Genomic DNA, 27,720 nt, shown 5'->3' with positions numbered 1-27,720 from the left:
TGATGCGGCATTATTTAAGGCGGGGAAGTTGAGTCCCATCGAGGACTCGGGACGGCGACTCCCTGAAGAGACGTCATTTCCAGGCCGAAGAATAGTGAACACCGCTTGGGTGACTCAGAACACAAAAGCATGGCTACAACAGGCCGTGGCTCCTACGTCCCTCGCGATCGAACGTGATCGCTCGGGCATTGGGTGCACCTCATGGCACAGGCGGCAGGCAAACTTCACAGAACATGACCACAGATCTGAACACCAAGATAACATTTGAAAGGAGCTGCTCCAATCTTGTCTGCACGCATTCTCTCGCACCGTTTAGTCTTCGTCCTCATGCTTGATTGCAACAGGCTCCCGTCTAATCGCCTTTTTGGCCTTGATCATGTCCCTTTCCTCCGTCGCAGTAGGTTTCGGTTTCAAGACACCATTGACGAGAGCTTCCCAACTTTCACGCGCTTCAGTCACTGAGATGTCGAGGCCTTCTTCCTCCTTGTAGTTCCGGCAGAAAGTCTTCCACAACATCTCCTCCAGCTGCGCCTTGGTCATGTCCATGATTCGGATCAGCTTGATATCCTGTCGCTTTCGGTCAGATATGTACTTGTACATCAGATCCTCGGGATGCTTTTTGTAGTATGCATCTGGAAGCTGCACACGGAGTGTTACTGACAGATAGGGCATAAGAAAGAGGGATAACTTACTTCCATGGTGCCGGACGCTGCATAGTTCTCCTTGAGCCTGATGAGACGGACAGCTAGGCGGTCGATGAGCTGACGCCGCTTCCTCAGGACGTCGACGTCCTTGGCTTCGCCCATCCTCTCGATCCTGGTGTCTGTCAGCCGTTCCCAGTCCTCGGCGATCTCTCTCCAACCCTTGCCGTCGATCCCTTTCTGCCACAACATCTTGTCCCACGGCTGCGCCTCTGCAGGAGTTTCGGGAATCTTTGGAGCTCGCTTGTAAGAGGGCTGGGGTGGGGGTGGTGGAAGTGTCTGTGGGCCCTGCTCCTGGTTGGAGTCGAGCTTCTGCTTCTTCTTCGGTGGAGGCTTCGTCTTGAGATCATTCTCCTTCTGGAAGGCGGCAACCACAGAAGGGAGAGAGGGCTTGGGGTCGTTCTCCTCAGTACGAATGACGCGAACAGGCGCTGGGTTGATCATGCCATTTTTGCTTCGCCGGTCGATAGCATTCAAGAACTTCGGTGGGCGGGGACGCAGCTTGCGCGGGCTTGCAGGTGCGCTGGCACCGAGATGGTCAACGAGGGAAGCATTTGAGGCAGGGGTATTCCGTCCAGCCTCTTGGCTTCTGCCGTCGGCCCTGGAACGCTCCATATCGCACGCAACCGGGGGAGGGTACACTGATGCGTAGCAGGTTGATAGTATTAAGGAGAGAGAGAGAGAAAGAGAACAACTCTGGCGGCATAGATGAAGTAGGGGAGGGAAGCAATCGAAAAATGGAGTTGGACAAAGGTGGAAGAGCTGGTTGAGATCGCGGTGGCAGATCAGGTTCTTTTGTAGTTGAAGTTGCGCGAATCTCATAATTCTCACTGCCCAGTAGTCCCTGTGAAGATCGGGAGTGACAACAGATTCGCGAGATTCACTGCCCTCACAGTCGAGCATGCAAACCAGTCCGTGTCAGTACCTGCGCAAACGAGGCATTTCAGGCATCTGTCTGACTCTTCTTTGTCCCGCCAAACAGGCACTCCTGTGAGGATACACTGGTTAGCCATTGCCAATCTCATCAATGGTCGCTAACTAATGCAGAGATACTTGCGTGGACCAGGGTCTCATTGTCAGGGACTGGCTCAGTCAGTTCTCAACGATGCCGCAGTGAACGAGCAGCTGGCGTTGAGACCATGCCATCTCATTGAAGATTCAAGCTGGTTGTCGTTTCAAAGAAGCTCCCTGAGAAGTTGCCTCCGAAAAGCCAGCCAAGGTAGTGTTTATCCACAGTCTGTTTGGGCATTTCTCACTGAGCCTTCACGCGACACTCAGCGCCATGTCCTTGTTTCATGTTGTAAACCCGAGATGACTAGGCGTGATTAATACTCATGCATGAGATCCGGCGTCTCGTTGACGCTCAATTAGGTCTCACCCAGATTGTCGGGTGATGTGTACATAATGTATCCGAAAGTCAGCGAGGTCTGAGATCGCCGTCACATTGGATGTCAATGCTTGCCAAGGGCCTAGGCGATCTGACCAACAAGATCAAAGAGGCATTGCTGTGACACTGGCCACTCACCGTCACCAGCTGAGATTCCCGAACCCCCAGTTGCCAAAGTTCTCGTCTCGCTTCGCTTCGCGCACCGCATCGCCGACTACCCACTGCTCTACGGTACGACTGCTACGCCTCAGTCCAGTCACAGCTCTAGAGTCAGCCTCGTCCTTCACCTCCCCTAGACACCACATCTACCAGACCCTTAACCTACTATCGACTTTGCGTTCGCTGGAAGAGCGTGCAGTATATCCCGTTTGCGGTGTGAGCAATAAAGGAGCAATCTCGCATCCCGCACAGCCACAGGCACATGGCAGGCGCATCATTCAACCCACCTTTCCCTTTCGTGACTTCAATACGGTGGCACTAGCTGGTTACGCAGTTTGCCTCTCTGCATAAACGTGCACACGCACCGTTATCTTTTCGACCAGCCGGCACGCGCATAATTCTTGATCATGCCAGTGATCGCGAGATGCTTGAGCGACAGACCGCATACGTATGTTATGAGGGGTGCCCGAAGTTCCAGATGAGTGTCGATCTTCAGCCGCGCTGCTCTCTTCAGGAGACTATAAGCGCCGGGCAATTCTACGCTGTGGACGAGTCTACCATCCTCCATCAGATCAAAGACGCCTTTGAACCAGAGTTCGAACGACTGAAGGCGGCAAAGGCTGTCGAGGGGACAGAACAGCAACGCGCAGCCGCCACCGGACATGGGAACGACCCAAGCCCCTCGCAAATTCTCTACGGGTGTAATTACGATGAGGTCAACCGGACACTAGTCGGGATCCTTGCGCTTCGGTGGATTCACAATCGCGACTACGAGCGCTTTATACGGCCTCAGCCTCCAGAAACCCGGCTCTCCAAGGAATCGTTCGAATGGCTCTATCAGCTCTTTGCCACCGGCATCAGAGACCTAGATGACCTCTTCGCGCTGGTTTTGTCCATGGTCATTAACGACTTGGGAAAAGACCCAAACTTGGAGGAAGACTACTACTTCCATACTCACAATCGCTTACCGGACCAGAATCACGACTCGCTCCTGCTAGAGTCAGCAAACGCCGGCATGGTCCCCGCCCTGGATTACCTGAATCCGGAAAAGAGACAGGAGATAATGCTCGGCCTGGAGCTCGGATCTGAATTGAACGCCGGCCAATTGGCCCAAGCTGAGAGCATGCCCGTTAACCTCGAAGGACTACTTAACATGCGTGGCAAAGAACACGCATTCGAACTCAAATTCATGGAGCAGATCCTTGATGTTGCCGGCGCACTAGGCCATCTCGACTGGAGCGGGTCGAAGAATTTCATCGAGCCCGTCTTCCAGGCCTTCAAAACCGTCCACGAGGTCTCCCTCGACATCATAGCGGGGAACTCCAACCCGAGGCAAGGCTATGACAAGGTCCTCACGAAGCGGGGCAACATGCTTTCCATCAAGGGGTTTCGCAGGCTGAGTGTAAGCGACCGAGAAGAACGGGCCTTGCTCAGACTGCTCACCATGGGCCGCACGGCGGACAAAGAGCAGGCCGAGCTTTTCCAAGAAGCATTCCACGCGTTAGATGATCACAACAAGGAACAGCTCGTCACAGGATTGAACGTGGATGGGAACGTCAACGAAACAGCCGTTCTACCTTATTACATGCCAGCCATAATATCCACGACGTTAGAAACCACGAGAGAGTCGGACAGACAGACAAAATGCCGAGCACTGACCTCATTGATGAGGTACTTGGCCAAAGTTCTCGGGAGTGCTGCGAACGATCTGACTGGGTACCCTGAAGGCACTGTATTCAGTGGCGAGGTGCCAGGAATCATCATCGAGAGGAACATGTCAAAGGCGCAAGATGTGATCAACAGCCCGGAGTTCAAGACGAATCCTGATCTCCTAGACGGGCTGCCCATACCGGACGGACAGATCCTCCAGCGACGAAGGACCAGCCAGTCTTGGTGAAGGGACAGAACAGTTGGTCAAGCTGCCGATTGATAACCTTGACACCTTCCAGGGCGCTTGCATTCTCACCGTGGCCGATAGCAACCGGCCGTTGTGAGACTCGGAGACACATATCGAAAGTCTGTAGCTCAATAGATGGGCGTTCCATATGGCTCAGCGACGGAGAGTTCAGCATCCGGATGGTTCCGGGGCTGACTGCAACGACTAGCTTAAGCGGGAGTCTCCCCAGCAGAAAGTCTCCCAAACAAAAGTCTTTGAAGCAGAAGTCTCCCAAGCAGAAGTCTCTGAAGCAAAAAACTCTGAAGCAGAAGCGTCTCGACCAAACCGCTCAAGCGAAAGTCTTTGAAGCAGAAGTCTCCCAAGCAGAAGTCTTTGAAGCAGAAGCCACTGGACAAACCCCTGAAAGGGAAGCCACCTGAGCAGGAGCATTCTTGAACGGAAGTCTCTGAAGCAAGCGGGAGCCACTCAACCAAAAGCTCATCTAGAGAACCATCACACTCTCAAACTCTATTCAGCTCTCATGAGCCACTTCTTGCCACGAAGAATGCTCATGCCTACGACAGTACAAGCTATAAGTACCTGGTCTCCCTACCGCGCTCCTTCAGCTCGATCTTCACCAGCGAATCCCCCTCAGCTTCACCGTCCGCCAACAATCTTGCGTAGGCCACAAAGCGACAGTCCACAAGCCACCGTACTCTACCACATTCCACCACCTCACTCACCCACTACTTTCCAACAATACCTCCAACAACGTCTCCAACAAACAAACCCACACCATGTTTTTCGCGATCCTCGCTTGGCTCGGCTCGCTCGCCGCCCTCGGAGGCTTCAACGCCGGGACGGTCAAAGGATAGATGGTGCTTATAGAATCGACGCTGAGTCGTATGCCTACCTACCGGCCGCCCATCGAACCCCACCACCACCACTACTCTCTTGCTCTTGCATTTTGCCGCCGATACTGTCTCTTATTTCTTGTCCAGCCTAGCATCAACCTCTTTCGCGTTAGGATTGCCGGCTCTGAGTCATCATCATCACCACCACCATCACTACTTTCGGTCCAATACGATGGTGATGGCGCGCTCCCTTCCATTTCAACGATCTCTCCCTGAACGATATACAACCATGCCGGACTTGCTGGCTAGGCGTGACAAGGGGTGTGCATATATAGATGCACTGCGAGCTTTGGAGCGGGGCTTGCCATGTATGGACTGCAATGCACGGTTGCTGGGCTGAAGGCTTCACAACGTGGACGTCGAACGATCTACATGACAAAAAGTGGTGCGTTGGTGGGGGTGGATGGTCATGGCCAGGTTCAACCCGAGGTAGCGCAGGGTTCAGGCTCAGTCAAGTCACGGCTTATGTAGGTAGTTAGCAGTAGCAGGAGAGGTAGATCCATGGTTGACTTCAATTTACGTACACACCTACCTAAGGTACCCGGCCGCCATGGCTCTGTGATCGTAACCTGTGGTCTGTGGTCTGTTCTGCTTGGTCCCCACGGTTCAATCGTACTGTGCGCCGGCTCACTGTAGGGGATCTTGTCCTGCTATTTCTCATATATCTCGATCTCATGTATTCATGTATGTGAACTCATTCCCATCTCCCATGGGCGCGTTATCCTTGCCGGCCAGAAAAACGAACCAAACCACTCTTCCTACATGACTTACATACTTATCCTGCTATATCTCACTTATCCCCGTCTCAGTATTCATGCCTCCGTGCATGATACCTCATCCGTATCTCTCATGGGCACGTTATCATTACCGACCAGCAACAAAGAACCAGCTATCTGTCCTCTTCCAACATAACGTGTTTATACAAGATCAGGTAACGGTACACCCACCGACTGGGTGCTCTCTCACTATCCATCATGCAACAGAACCCCAACCACCAATAGGATGCAGGTGCTGCCCTGCCTACACGGTATTCCTCCTCCCTTTCTGTCTCTCCTTGCCGAACAAATCCCGCCAAAACTCCCGGAACCCATACCCCTTCTCCGCGACCTCATCGCGGATCCGGCCCTGGTGGCCATTCCACTCCTCGCCAAACCGGCCGAGCACACTTCCCTCCTTGTGGCTCCGCACCTCGACCCTGATCTTCGCGGGCCGCCGACTGCGCTCGAGGATCTCATCCCCCAGTAGAGGGGCCACGTCTGCGAAGCACCGGTCCAACTCGCGCTGTAAGGTGAAGTAGGGCTTTTGCGCGATCTTGGGGGCCATCAGGTTGTACGACCGCGTTAGGGCGTTGAGTTCCTGGATCGCGAGCGTGTGGTAGGCCAGTTCGGTGTTCTGCCACGTTGGGTCGCGGAAGGGGTGGGGCATAGGCAGAACAGACGAAGGAGAGGGAGAGGGAGAGGAGGATGCGGACGGCGGTGTCCGGTTTGTAACCGCTGATGCCGCCGCTGTCGCGATGGGAGCGTCCTCGGCGGGTTGCTCGGTGATTTTGATTTCGAGTTGCTCCTGCTCCTGACTCTGGCCAGCAGGCTCTTGGTTATGGTTGTCTCGGTGTCGCTCCGGCTTGTCCGCCTTGTTCTGTTGTGACTCGGCTTCGAGCTCCCCCACTGGCACGCCTGCAGCGACCTTCTCCTCGACGGTGACGGTCGTCAAGGTGCCGTCGCTGGCTATACTTGAAAAGTTCTCGACACGGCGCAACGGCCTCGGATTCACCCGTTCTTCCGCCAGAGCGTACCCCCTTGCCCGGCGGACTTGATCCTGCACCGATCCGCCCCTACTGCTTATCATCCTCGCGGCGTGTCTTTTCCAGTCATTCCGCAACCGTCCTCTGAAGCTGGCCACCGCCTTGACGAGTTCCTGCTGTTTCTCGATCCACGGAGGGACAATCTCCTGCTTCTGGATGATTTTGTTCATAAAGTACTCCGTCGTGTCCAAGAACGGGCTGTTGGCATTGTAGTCGCGCTCCACGTTGATGCCCTTGCCGCGCGGCAGGTTTCTGAATTGCCCTCTCGCAATGGCGTCCTCGATGCGCTCGTTCGCAAGGCTCGTCAACCCGGTGATCGTCGTCGGCATGGGCCGGGCGCCCGGCGAGAAACGATCTTTCATTTCTTTGCGCAATTTCTCGCGTTCCTGTTCGGACATGTCGTTCTGTTGGCTGAATGCGTATATGGAGGTCTTGTCGCGCGCGTTGGCCAGCCGGTCCGCCGCAGAGATGTTCTTCTTCGGCGCGGGCCGCAGGTTCACGGGTTGAGGGCGAGGCGGCCTGAAGGGCGTGCGGAGTCTCTTGTGGCTGTCGTCGAGCATGCGGAGGGCCGAGTCGTGGAGGGATTCACTACCTGTCCATGGGTCTGCGCCGGCGATGTCGCGGGTGCCTTTCCCTGCCGAGCTCTGAGATGCATATCAGTACCGAGTGGTCGACTGGAGGGAAGTGGCATTCAGTGTGCATACAGGCATGTTCACTTGGCTTGCCGCGCGTTGGTTCTGAGCGGCGAAGCTCGTCTGAGCTATCCTCTCTTCCAACTGTTGCTTCAAGTCCTCTGAGAAACCAGCGTCGTGCATCAACTTGCGGTCGGTCTTGCTCCCGGTGTCAATTGTCTCCTCCGCCATCTCGGCCAGCCTGCGGGACATGGCTCCTTGCTCTTCTTCGGCCTGGATGCCGTCCTTCGACTGATGTGGCACATCCTGTTTTGTGTCGGTGGTCGCATCAGCCCGGGAGACTGCAGTCGTGCAGAAAGGGTGGCGACTGCGGCGAACCGGTCTGGCTTTGGGCTCGACAGATGTACCCCGCAGGTTCTGTGCGCGCAGACATCGGGAGCAAGTCCACAGGCGGGAGCCGGAGCTGCTCATGGTAAGCGAGGGGAGAGGACGAGGGTGGACGATACGAACAGAAGAGAAGACAAGCACAGAGAGAAGCACTGTGAGTAGACGATGAGCATTGAAAATGAATCTTCATGATTTATTTGAACGTAAATGGTTCGCCCCCAGCACATGCAGCCAACATTCTTCTCCGCATCATCCCGTCCAATCATTGACAATGCATGCAGAGAGACTCCATAACTCGTACTGCGTAGATCATAGAAATACGAGTGCTCGACAGCCTCAGAATGAACAGAGTGTCATGCTCGCTGACTTCCAGCGCCTGTCGCTACTATCTGCCGTGTAATAATGGTATCTCGCTGTGCCAAATGATGCTATCCAACCAGATTTCAACGTATCCCAAACCACCTCCGAATCCGTCATGTCTGCGCATATCTGTGTGGGCTCACTTTTGTCCTGCCGTCCATCCAAGCCTTCTCTGGTTATCGGCTCCACTCATCGCACCGCTAACCGTGCGGATCCTCTTCCTGTAGAAGCAGAGCAAGCTGCTCACATATATACTAAGCACCGGCGGTGGCGGCGAGCTCCGTGGGGGCGGCCGAGTCGTTGAGTTGCTTGAACCACTCCGCAGGACTGTGCCCGACTCCTTCGAGCATGGCACTGCTTCGGTCGCCTGTGTCGTTGCCAGGCACGTGGTTTTCCCTCTCGTCCGAGGATTTGACCGAATGAACAAAGCCAGCGTAGCCTCTCAACTCTTCTCCTTCGGGTTTCAAGGGGGGTCTAGTGCCGGTAACGTGGGCTGATTTTTGTTGTCGTTGCTCTTTGCACCTCTTCTCTCGGTTTCGCGCCTGCATCTCAACCATTTTGTCCCGGATCTCGAATGCTCGCTTGCGGTCCGCCAACTCTTCCTGCAGTCGCTTGCGCTTTTCCTTGCCCGTTCTGCCTACCCGTCGATTCATGATTCCGTCGTCCAGGAATTCCGTCTTCAGCACCATGAAACTGACGCCATCATGAGGAGCTGGGTTCACACCCTCTTTTTCACGCTCAGGCCAACTTCTACTCTTGATCCCGTAGCGCGCGCTGTCCGCATAGCTTTCCAGCTGTGGTAGTACGACCAATGTGATATGCAGATCTTTACCCTCCGATACAGCTGCTGGCTTTACCGGCGCGGCCAAACCGTCGATTTTGGGATTCTGTTCCTCGATCAACCTCTCCAAAATGGCGTCGTTGGGACGCGCGGATTCGATGAAACCAGAATGCATGGCTGCTGCGAGTGGATCAGAGTCGTCCGTATAGATCCCAGAACCCCAAAGGTATTGCTCGCGACCTATAAGATGTCTTTCTCTTTCCCGTAGCCACAGCCTGGACACTTTGATCGTATAAGTACAGTTGACCTGCTCGGGATCTGAAAAAGAAGGCAGGAGATTCGGCCGTATCGAAACATCAAACTTCTCCTGATTTGGTAGGATACTGTTCGGCGGCGAGACCACTGGGTCATACTTGAAAATCCCGAGATGACGACGTCGATTGCGGGCGGCTTGTGCTACGACAGTGGATATCTTGATCGTCTTCTTGGACTTGTTGAGCTGTCGGGCTGCTGCAGAAGGAGGTAATTGGGAATGAGAACTCTGGAGTAGTTGTGATGGGTTGGAGGTGGGAGTGGCCGCACGACGACCGATATTAGACAGAGGAAATGCAACGTTCTTCCTTTGTTCCGAGGGGGCATCATCAAGATCGAGCTTGTACGAATGTGCATACTTGCTTCTTTTGCCTCGACCAGGGCCTTTCTTGACGTCGCCCACGTCACTCTCGGCTCGGTCGTTCTCTTCCATCGCCTTGCGATTTCGCTTGCTGATGCCGGACGTGCTTCGGGACATCTTCAACAGGTTCTCCTCGCTCAAGCGAGCACCGCCTTCATCGCGCTTGAAAGGGCTCGCGGACAAGGGCTGAGCTGTTGGAGTCGGACCTGCTGAAACAGATCCCAATCCACTGCCGATACCAGCGAAGACCCGACCGTGCTCAGATTTAATGCCGCCATCCGGTGCTGGGGTCTGAGCTTGTGCTCCCTGGACAGCCTGCGGGACAGGCGAATATCTCCCCCTTTTGGATTCGCTTGCCAATCCAAGGATGGTTCTGTGTTGCGACAAATCTTCGCTACCTTTGCGGGCTGGATCATCCAAGGGCCCGGAAGCGACAGACCCTGCAAACGGCGAGTAAGCTCGATTGTTACGAAGGCGATCGCCAAGGACCGATCGGTCACTTTGTGATTGAATCGAGTCTTGCCGCATCATGTTCTGGGAGCCGAAGATTGGATCTCCTTGTTGGTTCAGTATTCCTGCTAGTCGACCTTCACCGCCATTCAGATGAGGTCGTCTTAGCTCTGGGGAAAGAGATTGGGTCAGAGGGCGTTCCAGGGGAGCCGACATCGGTGGCGGCGCAGACGGCGGGACCCGAGACAGGGTTGAGAAGCCGGGTGGGCGGGTGTCATAGTGACTCGTGCCGCCATTCGGGCGAGGGGGTTCTTGTCCGTGCATCAATTGCTGAGCCGGCCGGTCAACTGGCGCCAACGAGGGTGGTATGCTCTCCGGTCGACTGAGTGGGTGAGACGTAGGAAACGAAGGGGACATGTGGGTTGCTTGAGGTTGACTCTCTGGTCTCTGCAAAATGCCACCGATACTCGTGCGTCGAGCTCGATCCCCGAACTCGTTTCTGTGTCCTGTGACAGGACCGAAGGGAGGGGTGTATTTCGATTCGTGGAAAGTATTCGGCTGGGGCGGCTGTGATCGTGGGTTCGGTTCGTAGAAGGGGCCAGGGCGCTGAGTCATGGTCCCTGAACTCGACCGTTGGGCTCTCACCCCCAGTGCCTGTCCCGCAGCTCTGTCAGGAGTCTTTGACCTCGGTTTATACGCATATTCAGTTGTGGTCGTCTTGCCCGAGTACTGGGGAGGCGACATGACCGAGCCGAGTGACATGGACGGCCCGTGATGTGAAAATGGCCCAGACTGCGTTCTCGCAGGTTGGCTGTGATTGTGGAATGGGTCGTGCAACGGTCTTTCTGGTTCGGAGCCGAGCATGGATGATATCGACATGCTACTTCCTGGTCGCTTATGAGGGGGTGGCGGCCCGTTGTTCGCAACTGCTGGGCCAGAGTTCTGTTGCATCGGAGGCTGCGAAAATCGGGGGGGAGGAAAATGCTGTGGAGATGGCGGCAGCATGGTGCGAGGAGGACCAAACATCAGCGGTGTTTGTTGATGCTCGGGGTAACCTAAGAAGATGTGTTAGATACAGGTAGCTAATGTATATGGTGGGCCGGACATGAAGTGCGATGTGAGTGGTGAAAGCATGAAGTAATGAGTTGGCGCATGATCAACCACAAGTGTCCGACCCGGATTATTGCCCAACTGCGTCAGGAGAGTGAACACGTACCAGTGAATGCACGCGGAGGGCTTGGAGGTCCATTGAATAGAGGCGAATGCCCGGGCATCGCCATGATGGTCTGAAGACCTCGTTGTCTGCGGCGTGCGCCAGCAAGAAGTCAACGACGTTCAAGTGCTGGGCGATGATCAACAGGGAGCACCAGGATGCGGAGGCTGCAGCGAAGTCGAAGTGGATACTGCCGCGTCCCGAGTTGCAGACGAGATCCGATGTCGATGATGCAGAGAGGGCTCGCACGATATGTCCTATACAAGCACAAGAGCAACGTGGAATCGTTATGTCGTGAATACCAAACGGGAAATATACGGAGAGATATCGTGCATCGTGGACAGACGGGACGAAGGATGAAAACGAGGATCGAGGGTGAGGATGTGGATGGATCATGCGAAATGTGATGTGGATGCCGTGTCGCCAGCGATTTTGGCATGGGGTGGATCGCCAACTGTGGAACCAGGGCAGCGCGACAGCTTTCCGGGGCACCAGCCAAGCAGGAACAGCAGCATCAAATGGAGCTGTTACTGTGTACTGCCCGAGCACGATGCGTGCTGGGACGAGTCCAAGGTGACGCCTGTCATCACCACCCTCCCACCAGTGAAGAATGCTCTCTGAAAGGCTGGCTCATCCACCAAAACAGGGATCCGAGCTCAGCTGCAGGTCGAAGTTTTCTCCACTGGAGGAAGCAGAGGCACAATGATCGCGATGGCGTCTAAAGTAGCCTGCTGTGGATGCTTCTGCTCGTTAGCTAAAAGCTTCCAGGGCTAAACACTGCTTGAACGGGCGCCTGCCCGCCACAGGAGAGCCGCAGCTTGCCAATGACGTTTCTTTTCCGAACGGTTCTGGGCCCTGACATGGCTTTGCTGGGGCCCGAGGTCAGTGTGCAAGGATCAAGGCTTTCGCGTTGCGAGCTTGTGACATGGGAAGTCTCTTTGTGAGGCTTCTGAAAATCATCGTTTTGCGAACGGCTTCTTGACACGATGAGCTCGTTGTCGAGCTGCGGTCATGCTACAGTAGTTCTGGTGACTTTTTGCGACTGCGACTGCGACCACTTCCGTTCAGTGCCGCTGCTATGATTGGGTTTGTTGCCAGTTGCTACCTTCTCCTCCCGTCATCTGCACGCTGACAAAACAAGGGTTCGCAGGGGACGTGCATGACACGCCACCGAAGGGCAACCCCCCGAGTAGATATATCCCCAAAGAACCTCCATTGGCGGTGAGGTGGAAATTCCATTGCGGGCATCTCGCGCCTCGCACCACTTGCATGTCTATCACAGAACTTCGTCCTGGTGCATATAGATCGGTACGATGATAAACACGATGACGATAGACCCTGGTCCGGATCGTTCTTCCTGCGTGGCAGGGATATCGTGGCACCGCTTTCAAGCTCCGTAAAATAATCATACTTCAATCAGTTCCACCAGTAGTCCCGGTCTGACGGAAGTCTAATGCGGCTGACCTTGTGTCACAATTTCTTACAATAGTCCCTTCCATGGCGAACTTGCCAGTTACATAACCAGACCTCGAACGCCATGCCGAGAAACCCTGCGATACAAATCCCACCAGAATCACTCACCGTGGTCGCAGATAGAGAAAACTCCCGGTCTTCCTTTGGTACGTTGTCGCTTATCTCTGCAAAAGTGTTCACATAGACCAGACCCCCCAGCAACCCTTCCCAAAAGATGATGGCAAAGACGACGTATACACTCGGAATGAAGTTGAATAGCGCATGGAGCGTCAACGCAACCAAGTTGACCACCTGTAAGAATGACGGCAGGTATAGATTGTGAATGCGCAGGAATGGCGTCGACGACCGTGAAATGAAGACACCTGCTTGGTAGATTGCATTGTAGGTGGGATAAAAAGCCCGGAAATGCTTGAACGGGCTTTGCGCAAGGGGAAAAAGAAGAGTTGGCGAGACGCCCTGGTTAATGGTGTACTCGGCGATGTAGACCAGGAGCAAGGGGAGCATGTATGGGAGGAACAATCCTCTAGCTCGAGCCAAGTTGCGCCGAAACAATGACGAACCAGACGTCTGAGGCTTTCCTGCAAAGGCCGGCATCGGGCTACCCGTGGGGGAAAGCAGCCCCTCCCTTTGCTCATTGTCGTCGTCTCTGAGAAGAGAATCGTCATCGTCCTGGGTCCTGGAGTGCAATCGAAGGGGCTCCAAAGGAAGAACCAGGAAGAAGGAGAACAGCATTACTGCGGGCAGGCAGGCGGAAGCCAGCAAGGTGGTGTTGACACTGAAGCCAAGCGTCGTAGTAGCCAACGCATATGCGCCAGCTCCTATCAGACCTGCGCCACCTGTTCCACTTCCCCATGCGGCGAGACTGAATGGACCATAATAGTGAACCAGACCCAGGAAGCTCAATTCGCCTCCACCACTGCTCAACGACGCCAACACTACCCCAGCCAGCTTCGTTGTGATTGTTCCACCATCCGTGTAACCTGGCGTGAGCGCAATCAGGAGCATTCCCGCGGCACTCAATGCCACAAAGACCAAGATTCGCGCCGAGTAGGGGACGACGTGGATGAAGTACGGTGCGCATAGCTTGACGCCGAACGAGGGAATCACGTCGGCGAGGAGTACAACTCCTTTAGGCACATCAGGCCCGACCAGGTCAAGCGCAGCGGAGAGAATAATCACATAGAGGACGTTATTGATCAATCCTGCTCACAGTCAGTATCAATGGCCAAGGGACTGGAGGAATAGAGCACACTCGTAACTTTGTCCCTAAAAGATCAGGATGCAACTTACCAAAGAGCCAGAAAGCAATGCATACTCGTGGAGAGGCACCACTGAAGGTGTGCTTGAGACGTTCAGCGAACAGGGCCCATGACGACGAGGGTGAGCCAGGAAGAGGCAGTGCCATCTTGGTGGCAACTTTCCACAAGAGCTACCTTGACATGACTTCCAGTTTCCGGAACAGCCTGGAACCAGTTTGGCTCTTAGTATTTGATTGAGGTGAGGGACAAGAATAACGGACCGTGAAGTAGCGATGAACATCAGTTCCAGTTAGGATCACGTGCGAGACTCCGCCGCACGCCGCCTCCGAACTCTCTTTAGTCTCTCTTGAACGAGACGAGAAGACTGGCCTTGTTATGCTCCTCTGATTCTACATCGATCCTACCACAATGGTATGCAACTCCAGAGACAGACGGCCACTGCGCAAATGCGCCCTTCAATTCGCAATGCTCGCCCATCATCAAATTCTTCTCTACATCGAATTTACCGATCAAGAATGCGGAAAGTAACTGAATTTGCAATATGTTGGTTGTGACTTGAAGCTCAATTCAGCTGAATATATTCGCGGTGAGCGGATACGCAATAAGGCGACTTGTCTCTGCGGCGAATGGAAGCGCGGTCGATCTATCTGATTCTACAAAAAGGATGTTTTCACTTGCTGAAAAAGAGGCGTCCCGAGATATTCTTGAAGCTTCAAGACCCCACGGTAAGTTCACATGCTCAGAGTAATGCGGTCAAGGGCGATTTACTGTAGAATAGAGAGGGCTACTGCCGAATAACTTGCCTCTGTCGGTACGTCAACACAAGATCACACCCATAAAGGAAGGCCGCCTCGCTAACGCAGCAGCAGATGTGGTGTATTTTGAAAGTGTACTCCGTGCAGTCATGATATATGGCCTGATCAAGCACCTACCAACCTGGAAGTCAACGCCAGCCAGATTGGTATTATGGCTTTCGATCCATCCAATTACAGTCGATTATCACCTGAAGGTTGCTTCTTGCGACTGAAGTTTTCCATTGTGCTTTCAGCTTTTCCCCCACAGCGCCTCGCATTTCTAACCATGTAGCATTTCAACGGGGATTTGGTGGTCCGAGATCGATTCTCGGACTATGGGCACTGTTTTATAGACAGAGACACAGAAAGAGAGGGAAGATCATGTACCCGACAGGAGAAATCACCCCGGACATGCGACCCCACTGAGGGGCCTCACAATGGAGAGTGGTTGGAGTCGACATACCTGGTATTCAGTCAATGACGAAAGAGATATAAACTTGCCTGCCAGGAGACGGCTTGTAAATCGGCGTGAGGACATAACTCTTGTTTCTATCACAGATTTTCCATTAAGCACATTCGAGATATTCAAATTACCTTCTCATCACCATGGCAGCATCGGGAAAAGACGTCTTTCTCATTGGACCCGGATTCATCGGCCGCGAGGTCCTCGATGTTCTCCTTGGCGAAGGATACACAGTCACAACCCTTACTCGGCGGGAATCCTACGCAGCCGAGCTTCAACGTTCTGGCGCCAAAACTGTCCTCGGCAATCTCGACGACAAAGATACGATTGTCAACCAGACCGTCGCAAGCGATATCGTCTTCCATACTGCCACGGCGGACCATTTGCCATCGGTAGAGGCTGTCATCGCTGGGATCGAACAACGAGCCAGCCAAGGCAAATCCACGATATTTATCCACACAAGCGGCACTTCCATGCTCAGTGATGACGCGAAGGGCAACTACAAAGGTGACAAGATCTACCACGACGACAAGCCAGAGGATATCGACGCCCTGCCGGACTCTGCCTCGCATCGCCTAATCGACCTAGCGATCGTCCGCGCACGCCAGAAACTCGGCACGAAAGCAAAGTTGGCCATCATGATCCCACCGTTGATATATGGCGCGAACCACCAGTATAAACGGCTGTCGATCCAGCTGCCGACCCTAGCACGCTTCGCGATAAAGCATGGGTATGCCGGCCATGTTGGAAAGGGTGAATCATTGTGGTCAGAGATTCATGTTAAAGATCTAGCTCGCGGCTATGTAACCCTCCTTCACTGGCTCGAGAGCACTGACGCCTCCAAAGTTCTCGAAAACCCTTACTTCTTCTGCGAAAACGGGTATGAGTTCGCCTGGAAGGACGCAGTCGCTGTGATCGGCAAAGTCCTCTACGACGCTGGGAAGATAAAATCCTACGAACCCAAGGAGATTCCTGAAAGTGATTTCGACGATCTGTTTGGGAAATATACAGCTTGGGTGGTTGGGTCCAATTCGCGGAGTAGAGCAAACAGACTGAGGCAGCTGGGATGGGAGCCCAAAGAGAAACGGTTGATGGAGTCACTTGTCGAGGACGAGATTCCGTTGATCATGGAAGAGAAGGCAGAATTCTCGGGCTACGCTGGTGTTGCTGCCAGCGGTAGTGGATGAGCATAAGTTGGTACCTCGTCTCCGTAGAGATGTCAGAGTGATAATGAAACAGACTATTGGGTGCTTACGCCAAAGGGGAATGGTTTGCCCTCTCGCCCTTGGCTATGAGGCTGGCCTGCTGCGTCCGTTTCTCCTCCGCTTCCCCTCGAAATGCGGAGAATGGAACGAAATGCGTCATACCACCGAACTGGCGCCGTTGCTAGTAGTGTGTTAGATCGGCGATAAGATAGTGCTGTTTTGTCGTGTGTTGTCAGTAGATCTGCTCTCAAGCTGTGGTCGTACCCAAGCAATGCAGCCTGCCTCGATGAGACGTGCACCATGTTGAAAACCGCCCTGCGACAGCGAGCTGTTCGCCTGTCCTTTTCCCCGCGAAGATGGGCGTCAACAGAGGGGGCCGAACAACAACCATTTCCTCCTGACAACGAGTGGTCCCATCCTCCCAGCAAGGCCACTATATCGGACGAGGAGATATACCGGCTAGCAGCGAAGCCTCGCCGTCCACTGACTCTGGCAGATCTAGTCAAGTACGTACCATGAGAAGCATGCCATATTTAGCACACCGTGACTGACACTGACCAGACATGGCAAGCCACCGCTTCGAGACGCCGCGCTCCTCTCGTCCGCGAACTTCACCTTGTCGCTCCTTCCAGCCCGCCTCGCACATCGCATTCAAGCACTCCGGAATCTTCCCTTCATAGTGGTTTCGAATCCCAATGTCTCCAAGATATACAACAACTACCTCCACTCCCTCTCAACGCTCGAGCCGTTCTACAAGAAGCCAATCGAGACGATTGAAGATGAGAGGAAATTCACAGATGCTATGGCGGATCTCGTCCGGACACATTCGAACACTATTCCTACCCTTGCACAGGGATTTTTGCAGTGTCGAAAATACATCGAGCCCGCTGAAGTCACCCGGTTCCTAGACCAGCATTTGCGTGCCCGCATCGGCACAAGGCTGCTAGCTGAGCAGCACCTTGCCTTGCACATGGCGTCAACGGCCGATGCTATCAAGGAGAAACCTGACCCCACCCACGTCGGAGTCATCGACCTCGCCGTCAAACCCGCAGACATCGTCCGCCGCTGTGAAGGGTTTGTAGCCGAGGTATGCGAATACAAGTACGGGGTACGTCCCTCGCTAGTGATACAGGGAGACCAGGCCGCGGAGTTTGCGCACATTCCTATGCATCTAGAGTACATCATCACAGAGCTGTTGAAGAACGCGTTCCGCGCGACTATTGAGAGTGGCAATGAGAAGGAAGCGATCGAGATCACGATCGCTTCTGCGCCGGACGTCGCCATCACGAAGCTCGAATCTCTAAAGAAAATGTCGGTGAGCAAGGAGAACTCGTATGACTTCTCACAGGAAGGATTGGAGGAGTATTGCTCGGACGCCGATGATCCCATGGGGCCGCTCCATTCGGCAGTCCCGTGTATAACGTTGCGGATACGTGACCGCGGAGGAGGCATCCCACCCGAAGCTCTCCCCAACATCTGGTCCTATAGTTTCACCACCTTCAACAATGAGGAAGCCGCCGCGGCCACCAGTGACAGCCTCGGCAGCGAAGACGACGCCGGTCTAGGCGTCCTATCGAGTACTGAAGCAGATCAGTCCTCCATCGCAGGGTTGGGCTATGGGTTACCCCTGTCGAGAGCCTATGCCGAGTATTTTGGCGGTGGCATTGCTGTGCAGAGTATGTACGGATGGGGCACGGACGTGTATCTGACGTTGCAAGGTATTGCCAGTACCAAGGAGCTCAAGGAAGCTCCGACCGGGCTAGAGGAGCTCCAAATGGAAAACGAGAAGGAGGAACAGAAGGAGTGACCGTCCCCGTCCGATATGGGTGGAAAGCCACCGCAGCATTGCAGACAAATTGCCCAGGGGAGTCGCAGAGAAGGAGGAAATACACGGCAAACCGAAAGCGCAGATCCACTCCTGGCACACGAGGGCCGTCGTATATGTCCAAGCTTGACACAGGCCTTCCCTTATGCCTATCTGGCAGTGAGAAACACGATCGCTCCCAGCACTGGTATGGCCTGTCTAAAATCAGGTAAAGACAGCATGGATCTTTCCACTCGCGCGATCCGCCAACCTCTCTTTCATCGGCAGGCCGTACATCTGCTTGACCCACCGGCAGCAAATGCTCCGCGTGTCCTTTGGGTCGACAATCTCCTCGACATTGAAGACCGTGGCGGTCCTCACCGGGTTCATCAACCGGATATACTCGTCCTCCAACTCCTTGTACCGTCTCTTGACGGCCTCGGGGCCCTCTTTCTCCCCAATCTGCTTCAGCTCATGGCGATGCCCGACCTCGATGCCCCCGTCAAGAGGCAACGAGCCCCAGTTCCCCGACGGCCAAGCAACGCGCATCCACGGCTCGCGGCTGTCGAGCATAATTCCGCCGGCCACGCCGTACACGCGCCGAGTGATGACGCTGAAGATGGGCGTCGTGGTGCTGTAGTACGCCTTGCCAAGTTCGACGCCCCATTTCATGGTGGCCGTGCGTTCGGCGACGGTGCCAATAGCGTAGCCGGCTGGAACAAGTCAGTACAACATGCCGTATCTAGCAGATAGCATAATAATATAGCAGGGGGGTAACAACCGAGACTTAGCATAGGAAGATAGGTGAAAGGACAGGAGAGCGGTGACAACTTACGAACATCCACAAATTGCACAACCGGCAGATTGAACACATCGCAAAACTTCAACATCTTCATCAACTTCTGGCTTCCCATGGCGTCCAACGCCCCACTGTTGACCTCGCAATTGAGACTCAAAATGCCAACAGGCCGCCCACCCAGCCTGGCGAGGCCCGTAATGCCAGTCCGTCCCCAAAGGCCACCAATCTCGAACCACGAGCCCCTGTCGACGACCGACTCGATGATGGTGTATGGATTATACGACCTGCTCTTCTTGCGCGGGACGACGGACCTGAGTCCCACATCCTCGCGGTCCACCGGATCCGCGCACGGCAACACGCAGGGGGGCGCCTCGAACTGGCCACACCGCGGCAAGTAGCCCAGCACGGTCCTAATCTGGCGGAAACACCCCTCCTCGTTGGCCGCCAAGTTGTCGATCGTCCCGTTGGTGCAGTGCACGTTTGGCCCGCCGAGGTCCGCGAACGAGAGACCCTCCTCGAACGTGGCGCCCTCGACGACTTTGGGACCAGCGTTGAACAAGCTCCCAATGTCGCCGGCCATGACGCTGAAATGCGTGCTCACGACGCGCGCGGCGCCCAGACCGATGGCCGGCCCCAGCACAGCGCCTAAATTGGGGATGCCCATGTTGAGTTGCTTCACGACAGTCCTGAGGATGGTCACATGCGGCATGTAGCTGTACCCGTTCGTCATGATGGTGCTGACGCTCCCGCCGCCGGAGGAGCCGTCGACCAGCTTGACCACCGGTGTTTTCAACCGGAGGGCCAACTTCTCGCCGTACAGCGTCTTGATGGCCACGGACCCGTCCGCGTGCCCGCTGCGGATGCTGAAGTCGTCGCTGGTCAGGTAGATGGTGCGCTTGACCCCTGTGGCCACGTCCGTCACGCGCCCGAACCCCTGCGGGTTGTTGGACGGGGTAAAGGCCCGCACGTGCTCGAGCTGTGGGTTGTGGGCGTCGCGCTCCCACTCGACCGTGCCCGTCACGGAGCCGACCTCGCGCCACGTGTCCGGGTCGAGGAGCTGCGCGATGCGTTCGCGCGACCACAGCTTGCCGCTGGTCTTTTGGCGCTGGTAGCCGCGCGACGTGAGGTCGGGTGTTTGTGCGATCCGGCGGAGCGTGGAGAGGTGGTTGAGGATGTCGCTGTAGTCGGCGGGTAAAGAAGATGAGAGGTCGGAGGAGTTTTTCTTCTTGTTGGCCTTGCGTGGTCGTTTTGTGTTGGGTTGTGCCACGCTTTCGCTTTGCGGTGGAGAGATTTGCCATGTCAGCTGCGAGAGACGGCTCGAGGCGGTGCTCCCCGTCGATTGCGAGTAGACTGGATCGTCTGCTGGCGGGATGCTGTCCTTCGCTGGTGTGGACATCGACTGCGAGTATACTGGGTCGTCTGCCGCGGGGATGCTGCCTTGCCCTGGGTTGGGAGCACGTTGATCAGGCGTGGGTGGAGGTGGCACCTGCTGTCCGTACACGGGGTCCGCGACAGTATTGGGTTGTAGAAGACTACCACTGGATTGTGAGTATACCGGGTCGTCTGCTGGGGCGATGCTGGCTTTCTCTGGACCGGGTGGAGCGCGCTGACCAGGCGCGGATACGGATGGAGGTGGTACCTGTTGTCCGTACACGGGATCGGCGACGGTCTTGGTTTGTGGGCTATTACCACTAGATTGCGAGTATACTGGGTCGTCTGCAGGGGGGATGGTGCCTTGCCCTGGACTGGGAGCGCGCTGACTAGGCGCGGACGAAGGTAGAGATGGTACCTGTTGTCCATACACGGGGTCTGCGACGGTCGTGGGTTGTGCACTGCCACTGCGGCTGGCGGAATGTGAGTAGACCGGGTCGTCGGCTGCCGAGATCTTGCCTTGTCCTGGGCCTGGATCGGCTGAGCCCGAGGCAGATGGTACGGGTTGAGGTTGTGCATACACAGGATCATTGACCGTCGCTTTCGCCGCTTGAGGCCGAGGCCGAGGCTGAGGCTGCGAATAGACTGGGTCGTTCGCCGCGTCTACCTGTCCTTTGCCCTGGTCAGGTGCTATTTGACGAGGCTTGGCCTCTGCCTCGACAGGCTGACCATATACTGGGTCGTTGATCCGGCTCGTAGGTGTAGGCTGGCCTTCTTGACCGTCCGGGCCTCCGATGGGCGCCTGTGAGTAGACAGGGTCATCACGACCGGGGGCACTTCCAGAGCCAGTAGCGGGCCTTGTATACGACTTGCGAGAACCCGGTTGGCGTTGAGGTTGAGGTGGCGCGCTCGTGGGCTGAGAGTAGACCGGATCGTTGATGGTTGAGACCTGTGCCTGTCCTTCAGAGTCATCGACCCCGACGCCCCATGACGAGGCATCGCGCTTTTTCGAACTCATGCTGTTCCAGATGGTGAGGACTTTAGCTTTGATATTGCTCATGTACGGCGTATGTCGACGGACGCCAATGCTGAAGCAAGAATGGTCAACCGAGCAGTCTGATTCTTAGGCAGCTCCCTCTCAGCTCCGCTCGTTCGACGTTGTTGGGCTCTTCCTTAGGATCCTGGCGGCCTACCGGATACCCGTCGCACGTCAATCCATACAAAGAAAAGCACAACATCTGGAGCTGGATCGGGGAGGTTGAAAGGCATGGCAAGGCCCTGGCAAGAGGCTAATCCTCGGTTCCCTCCACATTCTGCGGAATCCGGAGAACAGCCTCGGCTGAGGGGGTGTACATACCCGGGGTTCGAGTGGCCCGCGTCTCGACGTTAGCCGGAGAATGCATCGTACGTTCGGCTCGTCACTGTATCATCGAGGCACTGTAGACAGGGTAGACAGTCATCTCTCTTTCGCTTCGTTTCCGCTGATATAGTCAAGAGGGTCTCGCGCGGCAGTGCTGGCTTCATAACTAGAAGTTGCCTCGCATAGGGGCACAGGGAATAGATACTGTAACTGCTCCGCGACGCTACGCTCCGCAGGACAATGCCATCAGCACCGCCCCAACGACCCATCACCCGCATCCTGATCGCCAACCGTGGCGAGATAGCCATTCGGATACTGCAGTCGTGCCACGAACTGCCCAACCCGCCGACAACGTTCGCGCTCTACACGGACAATGACAGCACACATGTCACCCTTGGGCGACCACACCATGCAATCAAGGCGCCCAGCCCGGCATCATACATGAACATCGACTACCTGATCGGCGTGGTGAAGCAGAACCACATCGACGCCGTGCACCCCGGATACGGCTTTCTCAGTGAGAGTGCCGAATTTTCGCGGCGGATGTGGACAGAGGCGGGCTGTATGGTGGTGGGACCTGGGTGGGAGGTGCTCCAACGCACGGGGGACAAGCTGATGGCTAAGTCCCTCGCGGCCGAGTGTGGCGTGCCTGTCCTCCGCGCGATGGACCAGCCGACGGGCAGCGTGCAAGACGTCAGGAGGTTTGCAGGGCAGGTCGGCTACCCCTTGATGATCAAGGCCGTGGATGGCGGCGGAGGCCGGGGGATTCGACTCGTCAGGAGCGAGGACGCGCTCGAGAATGCCGTACAGAGATGCGTCAGTGAATCGCCCAGTCGGCTGGTCTTTGCAGAGCAGGCCGCCGTGGATGGGTACAAGCACATTGAGATCCAGATCATCGGGAATGGAAAGGGTGGAGTCAAGCATCTCTGGGAACGAGACTGCAGTGTCCAGCGGCGGTTTCAGAAGATCGTCGAAGTCGCCCCTGCGCCTGTTGCAGACCGGACTGTCGTCGCCCAGGTCATCGACTCGGCCGTGAGGATGGCCACGCGGCTGGAATACTTGGGCCTCGGCACCTGGGAGTACCTGGTCAACGTCCATCAGGGCAAGTTCTTCTTCTTGGAGATCAACCCGCGACTGCAGGTCGAACACACCATCACCGAATGCATCACGGGAGTGGATCTGGTCAAGGAACAGCTGCTATTGGCTCAGGGGAGGCAGGACCTTCAGGGGATTCCGTCTGGAAACGCGGACCAGGCACCACCACACTCGGCCTCGATCCAGCTGAGACTGTGTGCCGAAGATCCGCTGTCAGGGTTCTCTCTAAGCATCGGGAAGGTCACAGACGTGCAGTTGCCCACGGGCAACGGAGTCAGGGTGGACAGCCACCTCTCGCGCGGAGGCGTCGTGGGATCAGACTTTGACAACATGATGGCCAAGATCATCATCACTTCCTCGACGTTCGGTGACTGTGTCGTGAAAGCGCGACGAGCCCTGGAAGAGACAAAGGTCGTGGGGGTCAAGACGAACTTGAACCTCCTCAAGGCTATCCTAACAGACAACACCTTTGCATCAGGCGAAGCCGATACAAGGTGGCTAGAAACGAACCTGGAGGGCCTCGTCCAGTCGGGTGAACAACTGGCCAGCACAACCGACAGGCTCGATTCCTCCATACCGACACTATCACTGGGTAGCAGCAGCCGCGCACCGGCCAGTGCTCCCTCGGCCGCGCCCTTCAGGAAAGGTGACGCTTGGACCGTGGTGCTAGAAGACCCCAGGACCACGTCGCCGGAAACAGCGAAGCCGCCGGCGCATCATCTCGCCATTGAACGGGTCACGCGCAATGAATTCCCGGACGCCCTAATCGCCGACGTCTCGTACACCGTGCCGGGCCAACAGCCTCAAAGCTACAAGATGACACTCAACAGCACGACGGCCTCTGCAGACGCCACTGCATCAACTCACAGAAGGGGCGACCCCGGCAACAAAACACATATTATACTACCCATGAGTGGGAAGCTGGTCGAGGTTCTGGTCGAGGAAGGGGATGAGGTCAGAGAGAACGAAGTGATAGCATTTGTCAAGCAGATGAAGATGGAGTTGGAAGTCAGAAGTCCCAGGGCAGGTGTCGTCAAGTGGGCAATTAAGCTAGAAAACGAGGAGGGCGACGACGTTGCTGAAGGGACTTTATTAGTGGAATTGGAAGAGGAGAATGTACAGATGCCCGAGATTAGAGCCAGGCTGTAACAGCATCTTGTCGTAGAATAGAATGTTTGTCTGCGACAATGGTCGAGCCTCAATCTCTCCGAGGTAGCTGCTGTTCTATCTGCATCCCCGAGTCAAGACTCTACAGTACGCGCAAAGCCAAGACATCTATCGTCTCAAGAACTCCTCGACCTCAAACCCGACCCGTCTCTTCGCCTTCTGCCAGTTTTCCACCTCCTTGGCCTGCTGGGCTGGTGTCGTTTCCTTGCTTTGCGATTTCTCCTCACTGCCGACCCGCCCAGGCGTCGAAATGGCTGAACCCACAATCCCCGTCTTGACAATGACCGTTCTCGAATCATGCAACCGAATCTCCACTCCCGTCCCGCCACTATGTGATTGACTTGATGCCACGCTGGGAACTCGTTCTCTCGCATTGGGAGTGGCTGCATTCGCGACACCGGAAATACCTGGAAGAGAGGCCGGTTTACTGACATCTGAACCCTCAGCTGGCTCTTCATCTACACCACGAATGACAATAGTTATGTCTGGTCCAACACTACCTCTCCACATGGTGGCGAACCATTGCCAATGAGCTGGTGGGGAGAAACTGTCGTGGATGGGCATGCTGATTGAGCTGGCGTCCACAGTCGTGAGTTGAAAGTGTGGCACAATGGCTATGGGGATGGCCGTGCTAGCTGGGCTGTTGATGGTGTTGGATGCGGCGGGATGTGGCGAAGGTAAGTTGCCGGTGGTTATACCGACGGGCGCAGCCATCCCAAATGAGGTATGCGACAGTGGTTTCGACGTCGAGGCTTCAGAAGGCAAGGTCGAAGCCGGCGGCGGTGTGGGTGGAGGAGGAGGAATGCGTTTCGAGTTCGGAGGTCGCGCATATGAGGAAGCTGGTGGACGAGTATCAAGGCCGGAGGAAGTGGGCTCGTTGCTTGTCCAAAACCCTGGAGTGCTTAGACTTCTGCCCTTGTACGACGTCGAGTTGGAGGGAGGTGACATGGCGGAAGGGTCTGCAGCTCTGACGAAGGGTGTCTTTGGAGAAACAGCTGAGTCGAGGTTGTCTGCCTCGGTGTCTCTGCTCGGGTCTGACTGTCGTGGTGCATCACTTCGCATGAGCATGTCTGGTGATTCTGAAGGTCGATGGTGCTCTTCGACTCCACTCATACGACGGTTGGTACGGGTGTTGTTGACCGTGGTGACCGGTCCACGGCCTGCTCTCGAAGTGATATACTCGACTATCTCTTGGTTCACTTCGTGCCACCGTGTCATAAGTTTCAGATATGCGTCGGTCCCCCTCTTCTGTCCTTCAACGCCCGTCCTGGCCTCATGAAGGAGAGTATAAGGGTCTGGACCATCGAAAATCTTGACTGCGAACTTGCCCTCCTTTTCCAACTGTTCAGTCAAGGAATTGGTCATGCTGTTGACGCTGGTTGCATCCAGGCCGTCCACAGCAATGATAGCTCCGCGCACCTCGGGCTTCGGAGAAGTGATACCAGGAGGCGGCAGCGGCCCAGACAGCTGAGACAGGACTTTGATCTTGTTCAGCACTGGTATAGACATGATCATGGCCTCAACTCCCGAGCTTTGGACCTGTGCCATGGATGCTTTAGTAGGCGTCTGCGATACCAACGTTTCAATAGGAGGCAAAGCCACGCTCGACCGGTTTCTCTGATGTGGATGCGGTGGACGGATAGGTTGGAGTGCTGGAGGCCGAGGATACGCTCGAGGGGGGGATACCATCTGTGGTTTGGCAACCTGGACATGCTGGATATGTGACGGATGCAGGACCTCCTGACGGACATATGCACCATTGCTTGTAGGGGAATGGAGATATGAGTACGTCGCTTCAGGGTAGACTTCTCGGGCAGGGACGTAGACACCATTGCCCAAGCGACGTCTCTTGGCATCTTGGGATTCGGCGGATGGAGGAGTAGGTAGGGTTTGGCCCGCAGGCGGAATGGTGTATACCAATCGGGGATCGACTCTCTGGAAGCCGGCATGCTCCGGCGAGATCCGCTGACCTGGTGGTCCAGCACTGACGACGTAGCCGCGCTTCGCAGGGACATTAACAGCCATGGTTTGCTGCGCGGTGGAGGCTGGTGGTATATAAACTGGCGTTGGGTTGTTGTAATAATTTATTGGCTTCCCGCCACACTTTGCGCAAGGCTCTTGGGGTTCGGCGGACGAGGGACCAGACACAGACGAATGGTTGCTGACCCGGCCGTTGCGTCGTGGATGATAGCGATAACCTGGGTACTGTTGTTGATGCCGGGCTTTCTCTTCCTGAAGAAGGAGAGAAGTCAGCATACAAAGATCTTTATGTGGTGGTTAATGATAGTAATCTTTATTCCCACGTACTTCCGCAAGCAGGTTCCATTCCTCTTTGGCCTCAGCGGACAGACCACGCCATTGTTCGCCAATAATCTTTGATACTTCCGGATTCGGAATTCCTGGGTTCTGGGCAATGATACTGGACTGTTGATGTTGGCGGAATAATATGAAGGCTATGGGTCATCAGCGTCTTCCCGCATCGCGATTATGCAGGCGGCCTCACAATTTCGCGGTCTTGGTATCTTTGGGCTGGCCGGACACAGGCACAGATTCTCTTTGGGATTGGAATTACTCCTTCCAACAGGTGGTTCAGAACGGGCTTCCGCCATTTCCAGGGAGCGTTCTCGAACGGGTGGGGAAGCCGAGCCAGAATGACCATTTGCAGGTATCTGCAATTCTCCTATATACTCTTGTGAGGTAGCAGCGGTAGACCTGGAGCCCCTGGAGGCAGACACGTGGTCTTTGTGCTTTGGAAGACCATCGTCGCCAGCAGAATCTTGATCTTGAGATCGGTCATGGAACAAATGATGCTGTGAAAGGGACGAGGTACGACGCAACGCGGGATAGCGCTCAGCCGCAGGCTTGGGCAACAAGCGGTACCATGCTGGAAGGTTGGGAAGACGAGAGTCGCTGGAGGCCGAAGTCATAGCGCAAAGAAAGGAATGCTTTGAACCATGGCCGTGCGACCTCTTGTCATGAAGGACGAGGGCGAATAGAAGGTGGGAGAGCCATCAGTCTTTGTACAGCATCAAAGAGAGCACTTACCATACGCGCGCCACCTTTTCTGCTTCTTTGTCTCTGCAGGTTGAGTCTGTGACGGGAAGCATAGTCAGTAGCCATGGCGATGAGGCAACATGCGAGGCTGGGGACAGCGAGGGCCGTTTCGGTTTGCTTTGTTCGCAGATGGTCCCAATGCGGGAAAATGCGTCACCAATCACCGTGCACCCGAAACAATAAGCTGAGGAATGCAGAGGAGCGTCGAGGAGACAAAGAATGAGTTCATCTAGTGTCGGTGCGGTGGAGTCGTCGTGGAGGCTGAACGCTCAAGGCACCGTTTCACTGCGCTCAAGGTCAGTTTGATCAGTGGCTAGGCCACGGTTGGGAATTGTCAGTCAGGCGGGTTTGAAATTGACTAGATGAGGAAACCATGTGTACATATGCCACGATGACCTGAGATGCATTTCAGTAAACTCAGACACTCGTGCCAGATGGAGATGACGCTCGTGTGAGTTTTGGCTGACGAGGAAAGAATTGGCGCCTCGTATTATGTAAGGCCCAATACTCCGTAAGACGGTGATATTTACTGGCTCCAAGCA

The 27,720-nt window shown here is 55.3% G+C and overlaps 10 protein-coding genes across 10 annotated transcripts; 4 read left to right on the top strand and 6 right to left on the bottom strand.

The window, feature by feature from the left end:
* Positions 1–312: 312 nt before the first annotated feature.
* Positions 313–1,316, bottom strand: A1O7_00284 (uncharacterized protein; the record flags this gene model as incomplete). Its single annotated transcript, XM_007754326.1, has 2 exons — positions 313–639; positions 693–1,316. 2 exons carry the CDS (start codon positions 1,314–1,316, stop codon positions 313–315), a joined length of 951 nt encoding a protein of 316 aa, XP_007752516.1.
* A 1,409-nt stretch (positions 1,317–2,725) lies between these two features.
* On the top strand, positions 2,726–4,144 carry A1O7_00283 (uncharacterized protein; the record flags this gene model as incomplete). The annotated part of the gene is made up of 1 exon (XM_007754325.1): positions 2,726–4,144. One exon carries the CDS (start codon positions 2,726–2,728, stop codon positions 4,142–4,144), a length of 1,419 nt encoding a protein of 472 aa, XP_007752515.1.
* Positions 4,145–6,057: 1,913 nt separating this feature from the next.
* On the bottom strand, positions 6,058–7,941 carry A1O7_00282 (uncharacterized protein; the record flags this gene model as incomplete). Its single annotated transcript, XM_007754324.1, has 2 exons — positions 6,058–7,482; positions 7,543–7,941. The coding sequence occupies 2 exons, from the start codon at positions 7,939–7,941 to the stop codon at positions 6,058–6,060; spliced, it is 1,824 nt and encodes a 607-aa protein (XP_007752514.1).
* Positions 7,942–8,471: 530 nt separating this feature from the next.
* Positions 8,472–11,000, bottom strand: A1O7_00281 (uncharacterized protein; the record flags this gene model as incomplete). The annotated part of the gene is made up of 1 exon (XM_007754323.1): positions 8,472–11,000. The coding sequence occupies one exon, from the start codon at positions 10,998–11,000 to the stop codon at positions 8,472–8,474; it is 2,529 nt and encodes an 842-aa protein (XP_007752513.1).
* A 1,804-nt stretch (positions 11,001–12,804) lies between these two features.
* A1O7_00280 (protein btn1) lies at positions 12,805–14,212 on the bottom strand (the record flags this gene model as incomplete). The annotated part of the gene is made up of 2 exons (XM_007754322.1): positions 12,805–14,012; positions 14,098–14,212. 2 exons carry the CDS (start codon positions 14,210–14,212, stop codon positions 12,805–12,807), a joined length of 1,323 nt encoding a protein of 440 aa, XP_007752512.1.
* A 1,254-nt stretch (positions 14,213–15,466) lies between these two features.
* A1O7_00279 (uncharacterized protein) lies at positions 15,467–16,510 on the top strand (the record flags this gene model as incomplete). The annotated part of the gene is made up of 1 exon (XM_007754321.1): positions 15,467–16,510. One exon carries the CDS (start codon positions 15,467–15,469, stop codon positions 16,508–16,510), a length of 1,044 nt encoding a protein of 347 aa, XP_007752511.1.
* A 318-nt stretch (positions 16,511–16,828) lies between these two features.
* On the top strand, positions 16,829–18,335 carry A1O7_00278 (uncharacterized protein; the record flags this gene model as incomplete). The annotated part of the gene is made up of 2 exons (XM_007754320.1): positions 16,829–17,034; positions 17,090–18,335. 2 exons carry the CDS (start codon positions 16,829–16,831, stop codon positions 18,333–18,335), a joined length of 1,452 nt encoding a protein of 483 aa, XP_007752510.1.
* A 222-nt stretch (positions 18,336–18,557) lies between these two features.
* On the bottom strand, positions 18,558–21,562 carry A1O7_00277 (propionyl-CoA carboxylase beta chain; the record flags this gene model as incomplete). The annotated part of the gene is made up of 2 exons (XM_007754319.1): positions 18,558–19,045; positions 19,168–21,562. 2 exons carry the CDS (start codon positions 21,560–21,562, stop codon positions 18,558–18,560), a joined length of 2,883 nt encoding a protein of 960 aa, XP_007752509.1.
* Positions 21,563–22,102: 540 nt separating this feature from the next.
* Positions 22,103–24,106, top strand: A1O7_00276 (uncharacterized protein; the record flags this gene model as incomplete). The annotated part of the gene is made up of 1 exon (XM_007754318.1): positions 22,103–24,106. One exon carries the CDS (start codon positions 22,103–22,105, stop codon positions 24,104–24,106), a length of 2,004 nt encoding a protein of 667 aa, XP_007752508.1.
* Positions 24,107–24,232: 126 nt separating this feature from the next.
* A1O7_00275 (uncharacterized protein) lies at positions 24,233–26,733 on the bottom strand (the record flags this gene model as incomplete). The annotated part of the gene is made up of 3 exons (XM_007754317.1): positions 24,233–26,356; positions 26,432–26,577; positions 26,628–26,733. 3 exons carry the CDS (start codon positions 26,731–26,733, stop codon positions 24,233–24,235), a joined length of 2,376 nt encoding a protein of 791 aa, XP_007752507.1.
* Positions 26,734–27,720: the final 987 nt, after the last annotated feature.

The sequence above is a fragment of the Cladophialophora yegresii genome (assembly GCF_000585515.1).
Source record: "Cladophialophora yegresii CBS 114405 chromosome Unknown aczIN-supercont1.1, whole genome shotgun sequence".
Classification (NCBI taxonomy): domain Eukaryota; kingdom Fungi; phylum Ascomycota; class Eurotiomycetes; order Chaetothyriales; family Herpotrichiellaceae; genus Cladophialophora; species Cladophialophora yegresii.
The sequence above is the reverse complement of the archived record's forward strand: the minus strand, read 5'-3'. Positions and strand labels throughout refer to the sequence as shown.